Genomic DNA, 19,889 nt, shown 5'->3' on the forward strand with positions numbered 1-19,889 from the left:
GAATGCAGAACTCTGGCAATGGAAAGAAGAAAAGGGGGGCCTGTTTCTGTGTAGTGAATCTTGAAAGAAAAGTGTCAGGTGATGGGGGCTCAGTGTGAAGTATGTGGAATTGTGGGTTTCACAGTCATTCTTTGATGGTTCTTTTTTTACAGAAGAGCTCTATGGTGACTTTGAAGACCTGGAGACTGGGGATGTACACAAGGGAAAATCTGCTGAGCCAAAGGATGAAGAGGAAGAGGAAGAGGTATGTTTTTTATTACCTTTCAATGTGACCCTCTTTCTAGCACACAAGCCCCTTCTGTAGAAGGAAGATTTACTGACTGTCTCTGTGGCTGGGGGGAGAGGATGGGTTAGGTTTTAAAGAGGTGGGGTGACATATTGGACCTTCCCCTATTTACTGAAAAAATTGGGGTTGAAGCAGGAATCATCTCAATATTCATATTGGTTGCCATTACCCTCCATGATCAGGAATTTTCTAGATTTTTTCCTTCATTTGAAGGGGATCATACAAGATTGAATAGGAAGCACCCACAAAGTTGATTGTCCTTCATTCTATCATTACTCCTTTCTTTTTAATTAATTAATTTTTAAAAAGTTTTTAATTTACTTTTAGTTTTCAACATCCATTTCCACAAGATTTTGAGTTACAGTTTTTTTCTCTTCATCTTTCCCCTACCCCCATCCTAAAATAGCAAGCCTACTCAATACCCCTTCCCCCATTCTGTTCTCTCTTATATCCTCCCCCATCACCCCCCTAATTTTATAATAGGGCAAGATGGATTTCTATACCCCAGTGCCTGTATATCTTATTTCCCAGTTGCATGTAAAAAAAAAACCAAATTTTTTTTTAAACATTTATTTTTAAAACTTTGAGCTCCAGATTTTTTCCCTTCTTTCCTCCTTACCCACCCCCACTGGGAAGACAAGCAATTCTATATATATTGTACATGTGTATATCATTTCCATAGTAGTTATATTATGAAAGACTATATTTCCCTCCATCCTATCCCGCCCCTTATTCTGTTTTCTCCTTTGACCCTATTTCTTTTCAAAAATGTTTGCTTCTAACTAACCTCTCCCCCAATCTGCCCTCCCTTCTATCACCCCCCTCTTATCCCCTACCCCCTTATTTTCCTGTAGGGTTAGATACCCAATTGAGTGTGTATGTTATTCCCTCCTTAGGCCAAATTAAATGAGAATAAGGTTGTCTCATTCCCTTTCACCTTCCTGCTCTTCCCCTCCATTGTAACCGTTTTCTCTTGCCTCTTTTATATGAGATAATTTACCCGAATCTGTCCCCTTTCTCCTTCTCCCAATAAATTCCTCTTTCACCTCTTAATTTTATTTTTTAGATATCATCCTTTCATATTCAGCTCATCCTATGCCCTCTGTCTATGTATTCAAGAACATACATATGCCCACACATACATATATATTTATACACACATATATGTATGTATACATATACACACACATATATATTCCCTTCAACTATCCTCATACTGAGAAAAGTCTTATGAGTTACAAGTATCGGTTTTCCATGTAGGAATGTAAATAGTTCAATTTAATAAGTCCCTTACGGTTTCTTTTTCCTGTTTACCTTCTCATCCTTCTCTTGCTTCTTGTATTGAAAGTCAGATTTTCTGTTCAGCTCTGGTTTTTTCATCAAGAATGCTTGAAAATTCTCTATTTCATTGAATGACCATGTTTCCCCCTAAAACATTATATTCAGTTTTGCTGGGTAGGTGATTCTTGGTTTTAGTCCTAGCTCCTTTAACCTCTGGAATATCATATTCCAAGCCCTTTGATCCCTTAATGTTGAAGCTGCTAGATCTTGTGTTATCCTGACTGTGTTTCCACAATACTCACATTGTTTCTTCCTGACTGCTTGCAGTATTTTCTCCTTGACCTGGAAACTCTGGAATTTGGCTATGATATTCCTAGTTTTCTTTTTGGGATCTTTTTTAAGAGGTGATTGGTGAATTCTTTCAATTTCTATTTTGCCCTCTGGTTCTAGAATATCAGGGCAATTTTGCTTGATAATTTCTTGAAAGATGATGTCTAGGTTCTTTTTTTGATCATGGCTTTCAGGTAGTCCAATAATTTTTAAATTATTTCTCCTGGATCTATTTGCCAGGTCAGTGGTTTTTCCAGTGAAATATTTCACATTGCCTTCTATTCTTTCATTTGTTTGGATCTGTTTTATAACATCTTGATTTCTCATAAAGTTATTAGCTTCCAGTTGCTCCAATCTAATTTTGAAGGAATTATTCTCTCAAGTGAGTTTTTGAAATTCCTTTTTTATCTGGCAAATTTGGCTTTTTAAGGCATTCTTCTCCTCATTGGCTTTTTGAGCCTTTTTTTCCATTTGAGTTAGTCTGTTTTTTAAGGTGTTATTTTCTTCAGTCAGGCTGTTGACTCACTTTTCATGATTTTCTTGCATCATTTTTGTCCCCAAAAAAGGATTCTGTGGCCTGTTTGTGCTTCTGTTGCTTGCTCATCTTGCCAGCCAATTACTTGACTTTTGAGCTCTTTGCCACAGTAGATGTCTGCTTCCAGAGTGGAGAGAGCTGTGCCCCAAATTTCTGGGGTTTTCACAACTTCCAGAGCTAGTAGGAAGGCACTGTCTCTACAGACCCCACAAGCTCTGGCTTACTGGCCACACACCCCAGGACCACCACCCAAGACCGTCATCCAGATCCAAGCAGGTTAAAGCAAGAGCGATTACCCTTTGAATGGTCACTTGGTCCCCCTATGATCTGCAGGCCAGGAGCTCCTGAGGCATCTATGGCAGGCGCCACGCCTTAGCCGCTTCTCGCCTGGGGAGCAGGGGCTGGACCATGCTCTTCTGTCCCCCATGTTCCAACAGAGTTCCCAGCTGACCTTTTATTTTTTCTTTGGTGTTTATGGGTTGAGAAATCTGGAAACCACCACAGCTGCTGGTGATTCACTCTCCTGAAGTCTGCTCTGGCTGCTGCTGGTCAGGACCACCCTGGGGCCAGAACAGTGAGGCTCATGCAGGACTGTAGGCTCATGCAGGACTGTGCTCAGCTCCCAGCAAGGTGCGATAGACCCTTCCTGTCAGCCTGCTGGGCTGCCTTCAGCTTGAGATTTTTTTTCTCTCTGTCACTTTGTGGGTTCTGTAGTTCTAAAGTTTGTTTAGAGTCATTTTTTTACAAGTATTAGAAGTGATTGGAGCAGGAGCCCATGCCAAGTTTGTGCTTCTACTCTGCTGTCTTGGCTCCCCCCCCCCCCCCCCTACCCCCGGCTCCTTTCTTTTAGAAACTAATTAATAGATTAGTCTGGATGAAGGTGGTCAGTGGAATGCCTTCAGACTGTCCTTAACCCCTCTTCATTTAACATTTTTATCAGCAGTTTGAAGAAGAACACACAGATGCTACATTTAACAAATTAGTGGATGTTATTATATTGGAAGACAGGAAGGGCATTAAAAATCTTGATAGCTTGGAACTATGAATCATTACATTCAATAAAATGAAATTTAATAAGATCAAGACCTTCATTTTCTCATCTCTAAAAATGAAGGTATGAGACTAGTTGATTTCTAAGGCCTTTTCTAGGTTTGACAGTCCAGGATTCTGAATGTAAAATCCTATCCCTAAGAAAATCAGATGTATAATTTTAGACTATACTACCTGTAGCTGGACCTCAGGATTTTTTTAGTTGACTGTGAGCTTAAAATGTCAGCGTGTTATATGTCTGCCACAAAACTGTTATACCTTTAACCTGAACTTCTGTAATTCCTGAATGAAGTCTGTGACCGCCTGCCCTGTGCTCTGTGGAACTCAGACATGCCAGGTCTGAAGTGCTAGGTTCAGTTCTACCTTCCACACTTAGGAATGATGTTGCCAGTGTGGTAAATCCCCAGAGAGAGCTACCAGAAGGATAAAGGGCCTGGAAGCCATACCATGTGAGGGGGACTAATCAGAATAATTAGGAATAGTTTAAGAGAAGACCTAGGAGGGACGTGATAATTGTCTTCAGTTATTTGAAGAGCTGGTCTATGGGTGGATGTTAGAAGGAAGCATGCTTTTGCTCGGTTTAAGGAAAAACTTAGTAGACCTCCTCAAAAATGGATTGTGCTGCCTACGCTAGAGGAAGTGGTCAGGCAAAGGGTGACTGACCCTGTCTTTGGGGATGGGCCTCTTTCCTCTGAACCGTGGCTCTCTGGACTCCCAGGATGCTCTGTTTCTAGGGAACTTCTCAGGAGGTGGGAAATAACCAATCTTAGGTTAGATGTAAATTTCTTTTAAAAAAATAAATCCTCACAAGCAAATAAGTGAAACAGCATAAAAGAAGAATGGGGACTCCTGCCTATGTGCCTTCAGCTCGCTGCATGCAAGGTGTTTCCAAGCAAGACCACCTGAAAGCCTTTCTGGAGTGTTGGCAGTCTGGTGGTGGCAGCTATTTGTGGTCTGAATTTTGTTCTGTGTCAAAGTGGAATTTGCTTATGCAGATTTTGTAAATTGCATTTAGTCTTTTTGTCTTGTTCTCTCTCTATCACTTGACGGGTTTTCCTCTGTTTCTTTGACATTTTCATTGTTCCTTATAGTAGACTGATATTCCATTGTGGTCACAACATGCCTGTTTAGCCATTCCCCAGTAGCAAGACATGAAGTATACTTTATTTTGATTTAATTATTTATTTTGCTGTTACAGATATTCCTGCTGCAAATACTTCTTTACAGATAGACCTTTTCTTGTTATTGGTATCTTCCTTGGGAAGGTTTACACCCAAGTGTAGGATTGTTTTGAGCAAGCATTTTTATAACCAGCATAGTTCCCAATTGTTTTCCAACATGATTGTACCAGTAGCAAATATTTTTTTTTCTGTGCCCCTGTCAGCTATGAACTTGTCTGTTCATCTTTGCTCATTAGACAGTGTAGGGCAACCTGTTGGTTGTTTTAATGTGCATTTCTCTAGTTACTGGTGATTTTAAGTCCTTTTTAAAGGCAGCTGTTGATAGTTTGTTTCTTTTAAGAGCTGTTTACTTACATCCTTTGACCATTTTATGTTTTGGCAAATTGATTTTTGTTCTTACAAATTTGTATTAATTTCCTTTAGATTTTAGAAGTCAGACTTTGATTATGAGAGCTGTTTTGTGCAATGATTTATTTCTTGTTTCAAGAAAGCAGTGTATGTGAGAAATTCTCAAGGCTTTAAAGTTAAAGCCTTTAGCATTATAAAATTGAAAACCAGAGGAGAATCAGGGCAGGGGGCTGTGGTGGAGAAGAAGGAAAGAAGCATTTGGTGAATCCCAAGTTGCAGAGATTGGGGAGTGGGGTGCGAATACTCCACTTAAGAAAAAAGATAGAAAGAAGCAGCAGTGACTAGTTCAGGGTTCAGGTAAGTAACTCATGTTCTTGAGAGATAGTAGGTCAGAAACTGTCCTGTTCCATGTGCCAGCAAACTGTGGTCTAATGAGGGACAAAGATGTCTCTATTAGCTTTTGGAGAGTTCAGGAGAACACTGGTTCAACTTTAACCATTTTCACTTCTGGGTTTTTCCTCTTTATCTGTGTGCTTTGTATGGTTGGAAAACCCTGTAATCTCATTTAAGATGAAAACAGTCCTAACACCTTTTTTCCTTTGGAATTGAGGTGTTGTTTTTTTTTTTCCTTTTTTTCCAGGTTGAAAGTGTAGAGGAGGAGGAAGTGCCTAAGGTAGAGGAAGATGCGAAGAAAAAGCGTCTGGAGAAAAAGCGGAAATTAAAAGAATTATTTGACAATGAGTACGATGAAGGAGAAACTACATATTTTGACGATCTTAAAGGTGAAATGCAGAAACAGGCTCAGGTAACAGAGCATGTCAGCCCCATTTGTGTACTGTAAAGTTTGCAGTTATTGGAACCAAGCTCCTTGTTCCCCTTTTTTCCCCTTTTCAGTCCACCTTGTTCTTTTATCTCTTTTCCTATGCCTTTTCTTTGTGAATAGATGAATGGGACTCTGTATAGTAGGACTTTAAGTGATCAGCTTGGGAGGCCAGGCGATAGAGGCAGTAGACCCCCAGACACTTACTATCTGTGTGACTCTGGGCAAGTCACTTTACCTCTACCTGCCTCAGTTTCTTCATCTGTAAAATGAGGATAATAACAGTGCCTACCTCCTAGGGTTGTTATGAGGATCAAATAAGATAATGTTTGTAGAACACTTAGCACAGTGCCTGGCTCATAGCAAGCACTAAATAATTGTTATTTATTATCATCATCATTTTTTAAAAAATACTGTAAGTAATTGGGAGGCTTGATGATCCAGCCCTGCTGTTCATCACCATTTGCAACAAGTCTGGCTCACTCTGGAATTGAGTTTCCTTATTTGTAACAGGAATGTGAGCCAACTGATCTCTAAGTGCCCATCCAGCTCTTAGCCTTTTGTGATTATAAGAACGGATGGAAAACAAGCTTTTCAGAGAGGAGGAAACATAAGTGGAATTCAGGGCATCTCAGACTGAAGCCACAAGTTCTGTGGAAGGGGGCATCAGGGAGAGAGATTGCTGTCTGCCTGAGGAGTCTGATGTAGGAGCTAAAATGGATGGGGATAAGTTGGGATGGTGGTGAAACAGGACGCCATACACACACAGACAGACTGGGGCAAGGCCTGGAAACATCTTAGGGGGCTCAGTCATGGCCTGCCATTGAGAAGTGTTGCAAGCTTTGGGGCAGGAAGTTAGTTTAAAATCTGACTCTGAACATTGTTCAATTTACCAAATTCATTAAACATTTGTTGGGCATTTGTCTAGAATCTTGTACTTGGTACTGGGGTAAATTCATGTTAGGTCAAGTAGTCACTCAGCAAACATTTATTTATTACCATGATAAAATTACAAAGAATGAGATAATCCCTACTCTGAGTTTGGATAAGATGTCCTGTCCTCATGAAGGGGAAGAGGAATGAGCTTTCTTTGGTGGCCTGCATCTTCTTGGTGAAGTCAGTGCAGCTGTGTTAAATACCTTGTCCTCTGTATGAGGAGATTACCGGTTTGTTTAAGTAAATGCAGAGTCAAGAAGAGGCTCATTCTAACCTCTTCCTTGATCCAGTCTCACAGAAATCTTGCTTGAGCCATTACGGTGGTCACCAGGCTGTATCAGTTAGCCTCTGACATCAGGAACAACTACCAGAGAATCCTGGACTGAAGTGTTCTTTTAATAGAACATTTGTAGTGTGAATAGCTGCTTTTCACTAAGTGGCAAAAAAGAAAAACAAGCAACTGTGACAGTTTAACTTGAACCTATTTATTAAAGCCTATGGTGTATAAGGTGTGTAGGGTACAGAAACCAAAGTGGGGAAACTTCAGAAGTCAATAATAGAAGCTAATTTGAGGAGGGGAGGAGACAGAGCACGTCAGGCAGCCTGTATAAAGGGACCAGGGGCAAGCTGTGGCCAGGAGTGGGTGGGTGGGTGGCTGGGCTGGTGGCCATTAAGTTAGATTCCAAGAACTTCCGGAGGGAGGAGGCAGTTCAGTACAGACAGTTCTAGGTATTTGGCAGTCACAAGGGAGAGATACATAGTGTGGTAGTTTTAGGGCTTTGTAGCATCCAGTGAAGGTTTTTAAAGCCTGGGGTGGCCCTGAGCACATCCATCTGCAGGGGGTTGGGGATAAGGAGACTGAGAATATGAGAGGCCACAGGTGATAGCAGTGCTGCAGGAGGACCAGCCTCTTCACATGAGACCAGAACAAGGGATGGCATAGGACACATGGAGGAGAGAGACAAGGTCAGGAAGAGGTGTTGAGTACAGTAGAGAGTCAGGGAAACGAGGTTTCTGTGTGAGGCGAGAACCAGCTCATCTGGCAAAGAATCGCTTGAACACATCTCTTCTGTGAGTATGTGGCTTGGCAATCATGAAATGCTGCAAGAGCCACAGAGGGGAAAGGAAATGCTCCGCAGAGAGTGGGAGCCTTGGGGCTAGTAAGACATATGTGAACCATGTCAGAGTTTACACTGAAGAGCAAGAAGAGACGTAGATGTGCCCTTCTTAGTCCTCCAGATTAGCTACTTCTTGAGGAAGCAAAGGCAACACCCAGATTTTGCTTTGACTGCGAGAATACAGTTCTTTTTGGCATTAGGATTGGTAATTGAAACATCGTCCATGGTTTTTGAATTTCAAAACTACTGATAAGTTTTTCACATTTTAAAAATAAAGATAACAGTATGATGATCTTTGTCTCACACGTAGCTTAACCGGGCAGAATTTGAGGATCAAGATGATGAAGCCAGAGTTCAGTATGAAGGCTTCCGACCTGGGATGTACGTCCGGATCGAGATAGAGAATGTCCCCTGCGAGTTTGTGCTTAACTTTGACCCCCACTACCCAATTGTCCTGGGTGGCTTGGGTAATAGTGAAGGCAACGTGGGCTATGTACAGGTGGGCATTCTTAGTTCTGTGTTTTTGGTCATTTCAGGCTCCAGCCTGCCTTTCTTCCCTTATTTCTCATCAGTCTGTTTCATGTGCTCTATTAGAGCTGCACTGGACTTGAGTCTTGTCTGTGTATTCCTGTGGACCATCTCTTATGCCTGGAACCTGCTCCATCCACATCCTCTTTTGTGGTCCTGTTCAGGTTCTGGTACCTCTTCCAAGAAACTGCCTCTTGATTCTTCCAAGTTGAAAGTTAATCCTACCTGCTTTAGGATTAAAATCTTTAGATTTTTTTAAGAAATCCTTTATTCTCAAAAATCTATTCATTAATTTATTTTTATAAGGCTTTATAATCTTCTTCTGCTGCCCCCCTCCACCCCACCAGTTTGAACAGTTAAAGAAAACAAAAACAAAACCCTCACCCATACATTCAGTCTAGCTAAATATAAATCCCCACGGCGGCCATGGCCAAAAATCAATGTCTCGTTCTGGCTTTTAATTCCCAGCACTTTTGGCCAGTGGTGAGGGTTGTCATTCATCTTCTTGTGGTTTATGATTGGATTGATCAGACTTCTGAAGTCTTTAAAATCCCTTTTTCTCTAGAATTTTGTCATTGTGTGCTTTGTTCTCTCAGTTCTGCTCACTTCACTCTACATCAGGTTCTAGAGGTCTTCCTAGTTTCCTCTGAAACTGTCCATTTTATCATTTCTTATGGTGCAATAATATTCTAGGAAAGTCATAGACAATTTGTTCAGCCATTTATTTTCCAGTAGGTGGGCACCTCTTCCTAGTTTCTGGCTGCTACGAGAAAAGCTACTACAAATATGTTTATACATGAGTTCTTTTCCTCTTTCTTTGATCTAGGGAATGTAGGCCTAATGGTGGTATAGATGAGCTAAAATGTGCACATGTTTTGGTGACTTCTTGGTCATGGTTCCAAATTGCTTTCCAGAATGGCTGGACGTTTTCATGGTCCTCCAGCAGTGCACCTAGAGTGCCTGTTTTTCTATTTTTTATATTTGTCAGTGGTGATGGATGTATTTTGGAACCTCAGAGTTACTTTAATTTGTAATTCTCTAATTATTAGTGATTTGAAGCATTTTGTCACGTGGTTATTAATCTCTTAGGTTTCTTTTGATTATTTCTTTATATGTGTTGACGATTTATCTTTGGGGTAATGTCCTCTTTGTACCTAATATTGTACTTATTTTATGTTTATGTTGATTCCCCTTTCGCGGATTAGAAACTCACTGAGGGCAGGGACTATTGTTTTTTTATCTCTGTATTTTTGGTTATCACACACAGTGCTGTGCTCAGAGTAGGTGCAACTTTAAAGTTGAAGTAAATTGAATGAAGCTTTAATATATGGAAATTCAGGACTGAGTGGGCTTTTATTTTCTAATGATCCCAATGAATGATTTTTTTCCCCCTCTAATTTAGATGCGTCTGAAGAAGCACCGTTGGTATAAGAAAATTCTCAAGTCTCGGGATCCTTTAATTTTCTCTCTTGGATGGAGGAGGTTTCAGACTATCCCATTATATCACATTGAAGACCATAATGGGCGACAGAGGCTTCTTAAATACACCCCACAGCATATGCATTGTGGAGCAACCTTTTGGGGTAAAATGGTTAGAGTGATTAATCCTCTAGTTAATTCAAACCTTTTCAGATATTAATGTAAGCTTTTCTTTCCTTTATACAATTTCATGACATGCAACTTTCCATAAGTAATCCTGATAGGAACTTTTATAGGATGTGATAAATATCTAAATTTTTTAAATGATTATAGATTGAGAGGAAAGAATTTTCGGACCTTTTGTTGAGAGCTTAAGCCAGGTGATTTTACCATCAGAGACTAGAAGTACTTCCTTCCCTGAATATGTAGCTTGCCTGTTAAGTCCTCAGAGGGACAGCATATGATGAGCAGTTATTGGAGACCTTAGTTGTGCCTCTTGACTGCTGGGGGCATCATGAAATGGTTCCTGAAGTCCTCCATATCTTTTCTCTTCCCCTTTTTGGTTCATGGTGTTTCTTTTTCTTTTTTCATTTACTTTTAGGTCCTATCACCCCACAGGGAACTGGGTTTTTGGCGATTCAGTCTGTCAGTGGCACAATGGTAAATTCAGATGCTTGGAATAGTCTTACTTGTGTTTGGGAGTCATCTTTAATGTGTGGGGTTAATTATGGATTTGGGAAAATGCTTCTGCAATAAGGTTTTTGCTACATGTGATCTGCTATACGCTCTTTTATTTCTTTTTGGCGGGGGGGGTTATAAAACTGCATTTCTTTAAAAAAGTAAATATACTTTTCATCAGAAGTTCTTTTTATCTCTTCTGAATACCTCATTATTAGGTCCTTTTTTTGGGAGGGCAATTGGAGTTAAGTGACTTACCCAAGGTCACATGGCTAGTTTTTGTTTAAGTGTCTGAGGCTGGATTTGAACTCAGGTCCTCCTGACTCCAGGGCTGGTGCTCTGTTCACTGCACCACCTAGCCGCCCCATTAGGCCTTTTTTTTCAAATGCTTTATTAACTTCTGATTTACATCATTCATTTCTGCCAGATTTTGAGTTACAAGTTTTCTCCCTGTTTTTCCCCTACCCACTGCCCCAAAATAGGAGTCCCACAGGATATCCCCTCCTCCAATCTGCTCTCTCCCATATCTTCTCCGATACCCCCTTCGACTTTTCCAGTAGGGCATGGTGGATCTCTCTGCCCCAGTGCCTGTGTGTCTTATTTCCCAATTACTTGTAAAATAGTATTAATAATAGTGTGTGTGTGTGTGTGTGTGTGTGTGTGTGTGTGTGTGTGTGTGTGTGTATAATTTTTTTTTTAAACATTTGATTTTAAAACTTTGAATTCCAGATTCATTCCCTTCCTCCCTTGTCACCCACCCCCACTGGGAAGATAAGCAATTCAGTATCGGTTGTACATGTGTAGCTAATGCAAAACATTACCATAGTACATATACTGTAAAAGACTGACTACATTTCCCTCCCTCCCATCCCACCTCCCACTTGTTCTATTTTCTGCTTTGGTCCTGTCCCTTTTCAAAAGTGGGTGCTTCCAACTTCCCTCCCCCCCAGCCTGCCCTCCCTTCCATCATCCCCTCTCATCCCCTTACCCCCTACTCTCCTACAGGGGTGAGATACCCCATTTAGTGTGTATGTCATTCCCTCCCTGAGCCAAATTCAATGAGAATAAGGTTGACCCATTCCCTTTTGCCTTCCCATTCTTCCCCTCCATTGTAACCATTTTCCCTTGCCTCTTCAGTATGAGATAGTTTTACCCCATTCTGTCTCTCCCCATCTCCTCTCTCACCTCTTAATTTCACATTAGGTCCTTTCTTAACCATTTTTGTGTCCCCTTTGACACTCTGGTGAACCTTCTTCAGAATAATGCTTTTAAACGCATTACAAACTATATTAAAATACATTTATCAAAATAATTTTTAGAAAGTCATGGGCTCCCTGAAATCGCTCTATTGATGGACCTTGGTGGACTCTAGTTTAAAGACCCTGCTCTAGAAGGAGCACTAAACTTCATTGCCTTGATTTTAATTAACTGGAGTCTGAGTACCTAATCTTTCCTAGTGATGGTAAATGAAACACAATTCTATAATAAAATGTCAAACCACAAATACTCATTTTTTGTTGTCTTTTTTTTTAGACTGATTTCCGGATAGCTGCCACAGGGGTTGTCCTTGACTTGGACAAATCCATAACAATTGTGAAGAAATTAAAGCTAACAGGTTTTCCCTTTAAAATCTTCAAGAACACTTCTTTTGTTAAGGTTTGTATGTTCAGAATAAAGCAAAGATGAAAAAATGCTAAGCAATTCAGTATTTAATGTGAACTGGAAATGTGATCCAGTTTATATTTAAACTTTACAAAGCATTTATATTTCTTTGTGCCTGCGCGCATTCTTAGAAATTTCAAAGGAGTGAATGAAATAGGAAAGAAGTAGATTTTTAAAAGTTTGTGTTCTAATTCTGGTCTATTCTATATATTTCTTACCTTTGACAAGTTCATAGGAACAAAAATTGAGAACTGAGAGAAACCTTAAGGGGCCAATTAGTTCAACTCCCTCAATGTACAGGTGATGAAACTGAAGTCCAGGGAGGTTTGTCTTTAGGTAAGGTAGCCTGAAGTTAGGTAGAAAGTGGAAAATGCAGTATGTGAATCCAGGGCTTCTGATTCTGACTGCAGGCCTCTTTTGCTTCATCCATACTCATTGCCTGTAGTTACTTAGCCTGCTTAAGCCACAGAGTCTTCATTTGTTGCAGCTAAAGTGAGGTGACTATACAGATTAGAGCCATAGGTGCCCAGGCTTAAAGTTATCAGCTACTGGGTGTAGAAGTACAACAGGCTTCTCTTTGTTTTTATTCATTGGTAAGTTTTCATAAGCTTTTTTTGGACTCTGAATTGAGAAATAGTAAAGAAGAGGCCTATGCCATAAATGCCTGTGTTTATTCTTATCTGTTAAGCAAAAATTTTTCCTGACAAGGGTTATCATTTTATAGGACTTTTAACCTTTTGACCAGGGGCCTTTCTTCTCCCGGGGTCTGTGCTGGGATGGAACACAGTAAAACCCCAAGTAGGTTAATGATGGGCGCACACACACTGTTCTGGTGCCCACCAATCATCCTAAGTATTTTTTTTCTTTGTCAGTTTTATGTTGACCGGATTTTGGTTATTTGCGTTTTAATTGTATTAAAAAAAAACCTTTCTCAAATCATTGATTTAAAAGCCTTGCGTGAAGAAATAACAGGCATGATTAATTTTTGATAAAAATCACCCACAGGGAATGTTCAACTCTGCCCTGGAAGTGGCCAAGTTTGAAGGTGCTGCAATCCGGACTGTCAGTGGGATAAGGGGGCAGATTAAGAAGGCTCTTCGAGCCCCAGAAGGTGCCTTCAGAGCCACCTTTGAGGACAAGTTGTTGATGAGTGGTAAGTAATCCTTTGCTCTGATCCAAAGCAGGTAATTGATTTTTTACTGGTATTTGCTAATTCGTGGTAGTTGAGGCCATTCATTATTGAGAAGAGATTTTTAGGGGGCCACTGCAGTTGAATATCTTATGTTGTATTTTTACTGTTGAGAAGTACAGACTGTGTGGATTCTCTTTGGTACAAATTAAAGTGTCAGCCTTTTAAAAGAATGTAATAGAGGTTCAATGAGCAGGAATATTTGATTTATTTTAGTGACTCCTCCCTGTCTTCTCACAGATTAATTATTCCTTAAAATCACAGAGTTATTATGTGAATTTATTAGTGCTTTTGCTTCTAGAACATGCCAACGAATACAGGACACTTTAATTATTGGATGGTAATGGGAAGAGACTATGTCTTACCTTTGTATTCCCCCAAAACTCCTGACGTTGTGTCTTGGACCTAGTAAATAGTGAACTCTTAATAAATATTTTTTGAGAGAATGAATGAACTTGAATTTCTTTCATAGATTTAAATAAGAATTTTTCTCTTCTAGATATTGTCTTCATGAGAACCTGGTATCCTGTTTCCATCCCAACCTTCTATAATCCAGTAACATCTTTGTTGAAACCAGTAGGTGAAAAAGATAGTTGGACAGGAATGAGGACAACAGGTCAGCTTCGCATTGCAAATGGCATCCGTCTGAAGCAAAGCAAGGATTCTCTGTATAAGGTAATTCATTGCACTCAAAGAATAAGTGTACCAATCAAGCAGTATGTAATAATTTATTCTCTTATTTGTTTTACTCAAAATTTTTCAAAGCATTTATGTGCCAATATGGTATAAATATTACAATGAGCTTTTGCCTAGGGATAGTTACGTTAATTGCTGATAATCATGTAGTATAATCTGCTTAACAAGATTGTGTTTTCTTTGTACCCTCCATGCCACCTACCAAAGTGTGAGCATAAGAGATGCTCAATAAATATGATACACAGATTACTCTTCAGTTGTACCTGAAGGTGAAATTTAGTGCTTTTTTGTGGTAAAGGGAAATCCTTTAAGGAGGTTAAGTGCCAGAGTTTGAAAAAATACACATTAAATATAATTTGAAAATACTGTACTGTATGGTTTTATTTTTTTTCAGCCAATAGTGAGGCAGAAGAAGCATTTTAATTCACTCCACATTCCCAAAGCCCTGCAGAAGGCCCTGCCTTTTAAGAGCAAGCCTAAGAACCAGGAGAAGGCTGCCAAGGTGCCAAGGGATCGGGTGAGGCCAGCTGTTATCAGAGAGCCTCATGAAAAAAAGGTAGGATGTTGTTATGGTTTACCATGCATTGTATTCTGATGTGGTTTCATGATGTATTGCTTACCTTTCCAGTGCATCTTCATTTGTGTCTGGGGAAAATTTAGCTTTCTCTGAATTGGATGAGGAAGATCATTTCTTGCCTTAGAGCAGAGACAGCTTCCTGGGTCTCTTCTAGTCACATCTGTTATTTATGATTCATCAAGGGAAAGAAAGGCGTTCCCAAGATTAAAGCAGACTTCATCTCATTTTGGGGGTAAAAAGGCAAAAATATTTTTGTATTTTTTTTTTTTAAAGCAATCGGGGTTAAGTAACTTGGCTCAAGGTTACACGGCCAGTTATTTCTGGGTGTGGTGCTGAGTATCTGAGCCCAGATTTGATCCCCAGGTCATCCCGACACTGGAGCCGGTGCTCTTACTCACTGAGCCACCTGGCTGCCCCTAAGCAATTGGGGTTAAGTAACTTGCTCAAGGTTACCTGACCAATTATTTCTGGGTGTGGTGTTGAGTGTCTGAGCCCGGGATTCGATCTCCAGGTCATCCCAACACTGGAGCTGGTGCTCTTACTCGCTGTGCTACCTGGCCGCCCCAATATTTTTGTATTTGTAACATTTATGCAAATAGGCTTCATTTATGAGTATTTCTAGTATTCATGAATGGGAGCAGACTGGACTATTTCATGGTTGATAACTGCTGTTAGTTGATATAATTAAGACATTGGGTAGAAATCACAGAGATCATTTTTCTTTTGTTTTTTTCACCCTTCTTGACTTCGGGAAAAACAAACTTGTCCCCTAAAGCAAGCTCTCCTTAAAGGCAAGAATTTTGTCTACTGCTTTAGTTTTATTTCAGGGCTAACTCTAATGGTGCTAACTTATAGTGACCCATAGAATCAAAAGTATTTCGAGATGTACATACAAGTAAATACTCTTCATCATTGTTGTCAGAAAGATATACAGAATGCAAAGGAAGATATAATGGGTTGTATTTTACCATCACTTTGTACTTGGTAAAAGTTGACACTTCACTTTATTCCCAACTGAATTCTTATCTCTGATAGACTCAGGTTTCATATCTAGGCTTCTCTGAAACTGAGAGATTACAAAATGTTATGTCTCTAAAACACTATGTTCTGATGACTTGGGTCTCTTTCCAAAACAGATCTTCTCCCTGCTTGCTGCTCTGGGCACAGTGCACAGTTACAAGATGAGGAAGGCCAAGGACAAGCATCGCCAGCAGCATAAAGAACACCTCAAAATGAAGCAAAAAGAGGAGGAGGAGAAATTCAAGCGTCAGAAAGAAGCCAGGAAAAAACTCTTCCGAATCAGGGGCCAGAAAGAGCAAAAGAATCTGAGGTCAAGCCTGAAGGGGACTGGGACGTCAGGGCAGGCAGCCTTCTGAAGGCTCTGGGCAGAGCGTCTGCTTTGTCTTCGAGGACCACTTAAAATATTGGCAGGCTTGAAGATAGCAAGCCAAAGAAAGGCCTGGCTTCTAAGTCAGACTTCTTGCTTGGACTGCCCACAGACCACCTCTTGGAGAAGAGACACCCAGGTTGATGCTGATAACGTGGGGTGCACTTGGAGCATTTGGAACACGTACAGATAGAAATTGAGATAATTTATGCTTTGGTGGATTTTTTCCTACAACACTTGAGGTATAGCAGTGTAGTTGGGCTCACAGAGCCCCCCTACATAGAATCATTAAAGTATTTTCTTGTGAATTGCGGTGTAGTAGTTTTCATTATGGGCAAATGCCTCAGAAATTTGATTTTGAGTAATTGCCTGCTGACCTTATTTTCATGATATATCTGCTAGAGGAGGAAAATCAGCAGCCTGTTTTTTCCTCTTTCAAATCCTTTTATTCTGTGAGCGGTTTGGATAGTTTGATTTAGTTCTGCCGCACGCCATTCTTTACATGAAGACTTTGATGAGATTTTTACCTGAACATTTTTTTTTTAAGCAATCGGGGTTAAGTAACTTGCCCAAGGTTACATGGCCAGTTATTTCTGGGTGTGGTGCTGAGTATCTGAGCGCCCGGGATTCGATCTCCAGGTCATCCTGACACTGGAGCCGGTGCTCTTACTCGCTGAGCCACCTGGCCGCCCCTAAGCAATTGGGGTTAAGTAACTTGCTCAAGGCTACACAGCCAGGTGTTTTCTGGGTGGGTGCTTTTGAGCCCGGGATTCGATCTCCAGGTCATCCTGACACTGGGGTCAGTGCTCTTACTCACTGTGCTCCCTGGCTGCTCCTACCTGAACATTTTTTAGTGTTCGTGGTATGCTAAGTGGTGTCTGCTAATATTAGAGTCTGGTTGTTCAGCTGGTTGGTATTCCCTGGGGAGGCCTATGCTAAGAATTTGAGGGGTATTGTAGGTGAAGCCACAGAAAGGGAAAAGCTTTCATTTTAGTACCTTTCTTTTGGAGTGACTAGCAGCAGCTTATTATTATTGAATTCGTTGGATGCCCTTAGAAATAACTTGGCTAGGTGGTGCAGTGAATAGAGCACTGGCCCTGGAGTCAGGAGGACCTGAGTTCAAATCCTGCCTCAGACACTTAACACAAAAACTAGCTGTGTGAGCTTGGGCAAGTTGCCCTCCAAAAAGCAAAAAAGAGAACTCCTAGATGCTATGGCAGGTCTCGAGTTAAGAGAAAAGGGATTTGGGTGAATGTCAGACTGGCAGATACCCTTTTTAGCCTTTGTTTTAATATCATTAAGTTATACCTAGTTAAGGGGGCCTATGCATGTGAGCTTAAGTCCAGAAATGGACTGTTTTAGGTGTATTCCTGGGTAGCCAGATTAATCCTCTGGTGTCTGGTGAAACTTAGGGTCTTCAGAGAAAAATGTTTAAGTACATAAAGTAAAAAATACATAGAATTACAAAAAGAAACCAATTCTATTGAAATGTAGTTTATCAAAATGTTCATATAAACCCAAGTTTACAAACCTCTTGGTAAGGTCCCCTGCTGTAGTGATTGAGGCCTTCTTTCTTAAGATCCAAGCAAATTCCAAAAGTTAATGAATAAAGGAAACTAGACTTTCAGCTATAAAAAACAAAATGATTTGAAAAGTAGGCAGCCCTTTTACAAATGGAAATAGGGAGAAACTTCACAAAATTCAGATTTTTCCTTTTCCAGTTCTGGTCCATGGGAAAGAAACTGCTCATATTCAACATTCAGTAAATATTTATTGAGTACGTGCTGTATGCAAGGCACTGTGCTAAGTGCTTAAAGGGTATACAAAGAGGTCATTGGTAAGTGTATTTCTCTTAAAAGGCATCATCAGTATCAGACTGGATGCTAAAATGGGGGTGGGGGGGCGGGGAGTGGAGGAAAGCATGATTTAGGAAGTAAAGAGCTGACTAAAGATGCTGTCTGAGAAGTGGGTTTGAATTTGTGGGTCAGTGCTTAGAATACCAAATGAAAAACCCTTGGCCAGGGATGGAGTGTTCCTAACAAAGGCTTGTAAAAGTATTTTTCTGTTGTCCTGAATATCTAATAAAAAGGGTAAGGAAGAAAGAAAGCTGGTAATCTATGATTTACCAGGTGAGATACATGAAGAATAACAGTGAAGGAAAAACTGCAGCTGAAACACCCAGAAATTCATGAGACAAAATCTGAAAAAGGAGCCTAGTAGTAAAACCCATGACCTCATAGTACCAAGCCAGATCCTAATGATAGGTGATGACCTAGTGATAGGTTGATTTCCCCCTTTCCCAAGGATAAAGGAAACCTGAGGAATCAGTGTGGTTAGTGAATAGAAAGTGATGATAAAAGCCTGAGGAGTTGAGGGGATAAGTGAAGGGGCTAGTACTAACAAGAAAGGTCTCCCCTTCCCCAGAGACTGGAGCAAAGGAGACGATGGGGGAGGACATAGTGGGTTTTTAAGTGTCATATGGGGCACAATAACCTTAAGATTAACGTCCTCGCTGGTTTGAGGCAGTGGAGTAGGCTTAATGACAGTTTGCAATGAAACACTTTGTGTGCCAGGCACTATGCAAAGGATAGGATATGCAAAGGAGGGCAAAAAACAGTCCCTGTTTCAAAAAAATTTCTGTAGAAGGAGGGATTTGAGCTAGCCCTTGAAAGTAGCAAGGGAAGCCAGGATGCAGAGACAGTGAGGGACTATCCTAGGGATGGGACAGCTATGAACATGTCTTGTGTTGGGAGTTGGAGGGTCTTGTCTGAGGAACAGCGAGGAAGCCAGTGTCGAGTCACTCATGACAGAATAAGATGTAAGAAGACTTCACAGAAAGGAGTATAAATTGTGTGTGCGTGTGCATATTTTTATATAGACTTATAATCTGTCTCTCCTATTAGTCCCCAATTCCTTAACAAAAAAATGAAAAAAAAAACCCTCATAAACACATCCAGGAAAACAAGATTCCCACATTAGCCATGTCTGAAAATCTGTGTCTCTGCATTTTAAGTTCATTGTCTCAGGAAATGAATAGCATGTTCCATCATTCCATCTTCAGCCTTCTGGTCTCAAGATTTATTACTCCATTGATCAGAGTTCTGAAGTCTCTATAAAGTCTTTCTTTAAAGTTTTTCTCTTCAATGTTATTGTCATTGTAGAAATTGTTCTAGTTCTGCTCATTTCACCTTGTATCAGTTCAGAGTGGGCCATCTAGTTTCCTCTAAAATTATCCAACTTATTTCTCATTCCACAATAATATTCCATAACATTCATACACTGTAGTTTGTTTAGCCATTTACCAATAGGAGGAAACCATATTAGTTTCCATTTTTTTCTACAAAAACATTTGTGTGTGTGTGTGTGTGTATTTCTTCTCCCTCTTTTTTATTAGGGTGTAGACCTAATGTGGTATTGCTAAATCAAAGTCTAAATCACATATTCATTGCCTAATATCACATATACAGATCTTTGCGGGAGTTACGTCTAAGTCACATATTCACTGGGACAGCTAGGTGGTACAGTGGCTAGAGTGCCAGACCTGGAGTCTGGAAGACTCATCTTTATGAGTTCAAATGTGACCTCAGATACTAGCTAGCAAGGCTGGGTGAACCTGGGCAAGTCACTTCAACCTGTTTGCCCCAATTCCTCATCTGTAAAATGAGGTGAAGGAAATGGCAAACCATTCCAGTATCTTTGCCCAGAAAGCCCCCCCAAAAGGAGGGGTCATAAAGACTTAGACACAACTATAAACAACAATACTCATTGTTTAGTAACTATTGTTTACTAACCTACTGATACTATTGTTTACTAACAACATTCATTGCCTAATATCACATACCTAAATGTCTGAGTCAGACGTGGAGGC

At 40.3% G+C, this 19,889-nt stretch overlaps 1 protein-coding gene across 2 annotated transcripts in view; it reads left to right on the plus strand.

The window, feature by feature from the left end:
• BMS1 (BMS1 ribosome biogenesis factor) overlaps positions 1–16,329 on the plus strand; it is a 38,509-nt gene extending 22,180 nt beyond the window's left edge. For both annotated transcript variants that reach the window (XM_069068362.1, XM_069068363.1), the window contains exons 14-23: positions 153–244; positions 5,652–5,816; positions 8,196–8,384; positions 9,816–9,996; positions 10,434–10,492; positions 12,044–12,166; positions 13,178–13,325; positions 13,861–14,036; positions 14,452–14,613; positions 15,771–16,329. In XM_069068362.1, coding sequence (XP_068924463.1) covers positions 153–244; positions 5,652–5,816; positions 8,196–8,384; positions 9,816–9,996; positions 10,434–10,492; positions 12,044–12,166; positions 13,178–13,325; positions 13,861–14,036; positions 14,452–14,613; positions 15,771–16,010 — 1,535 coding nt within the window. In that variant the 3' untranslated portion in view covers positions 16,011–16,329. The remainder of the gene's footprint in view (positions 1–152; positions 245–5,651; positions 5,817–8,195; positions 8,385–9,815; positions 9,997–10,433; positions 10,493–12,043; positions 12,167–13,177; positions 13,326–13,860; positions 14,037–14,451; positions 14,614–15,770) is intronic.
• Positions 16,330–19,889: the final 3,560 nt, after the last annotated feature.

This window comes from Petaurus breviceps, unplaced genomic scaffold, assembly GCF_028583685.1.
Source record: "Petaurus breviceps papuanus isolate PSGF00001 unplaced genomic scaffold, PetGlider_PUasm1.0 90762, whole genome shotgun sequence".
NCBI lineage: Eukaryota > Metazoa > Chordata > Mammalia > Diprotodontia > Petauridae > Petaurus > Petaurus breviceps.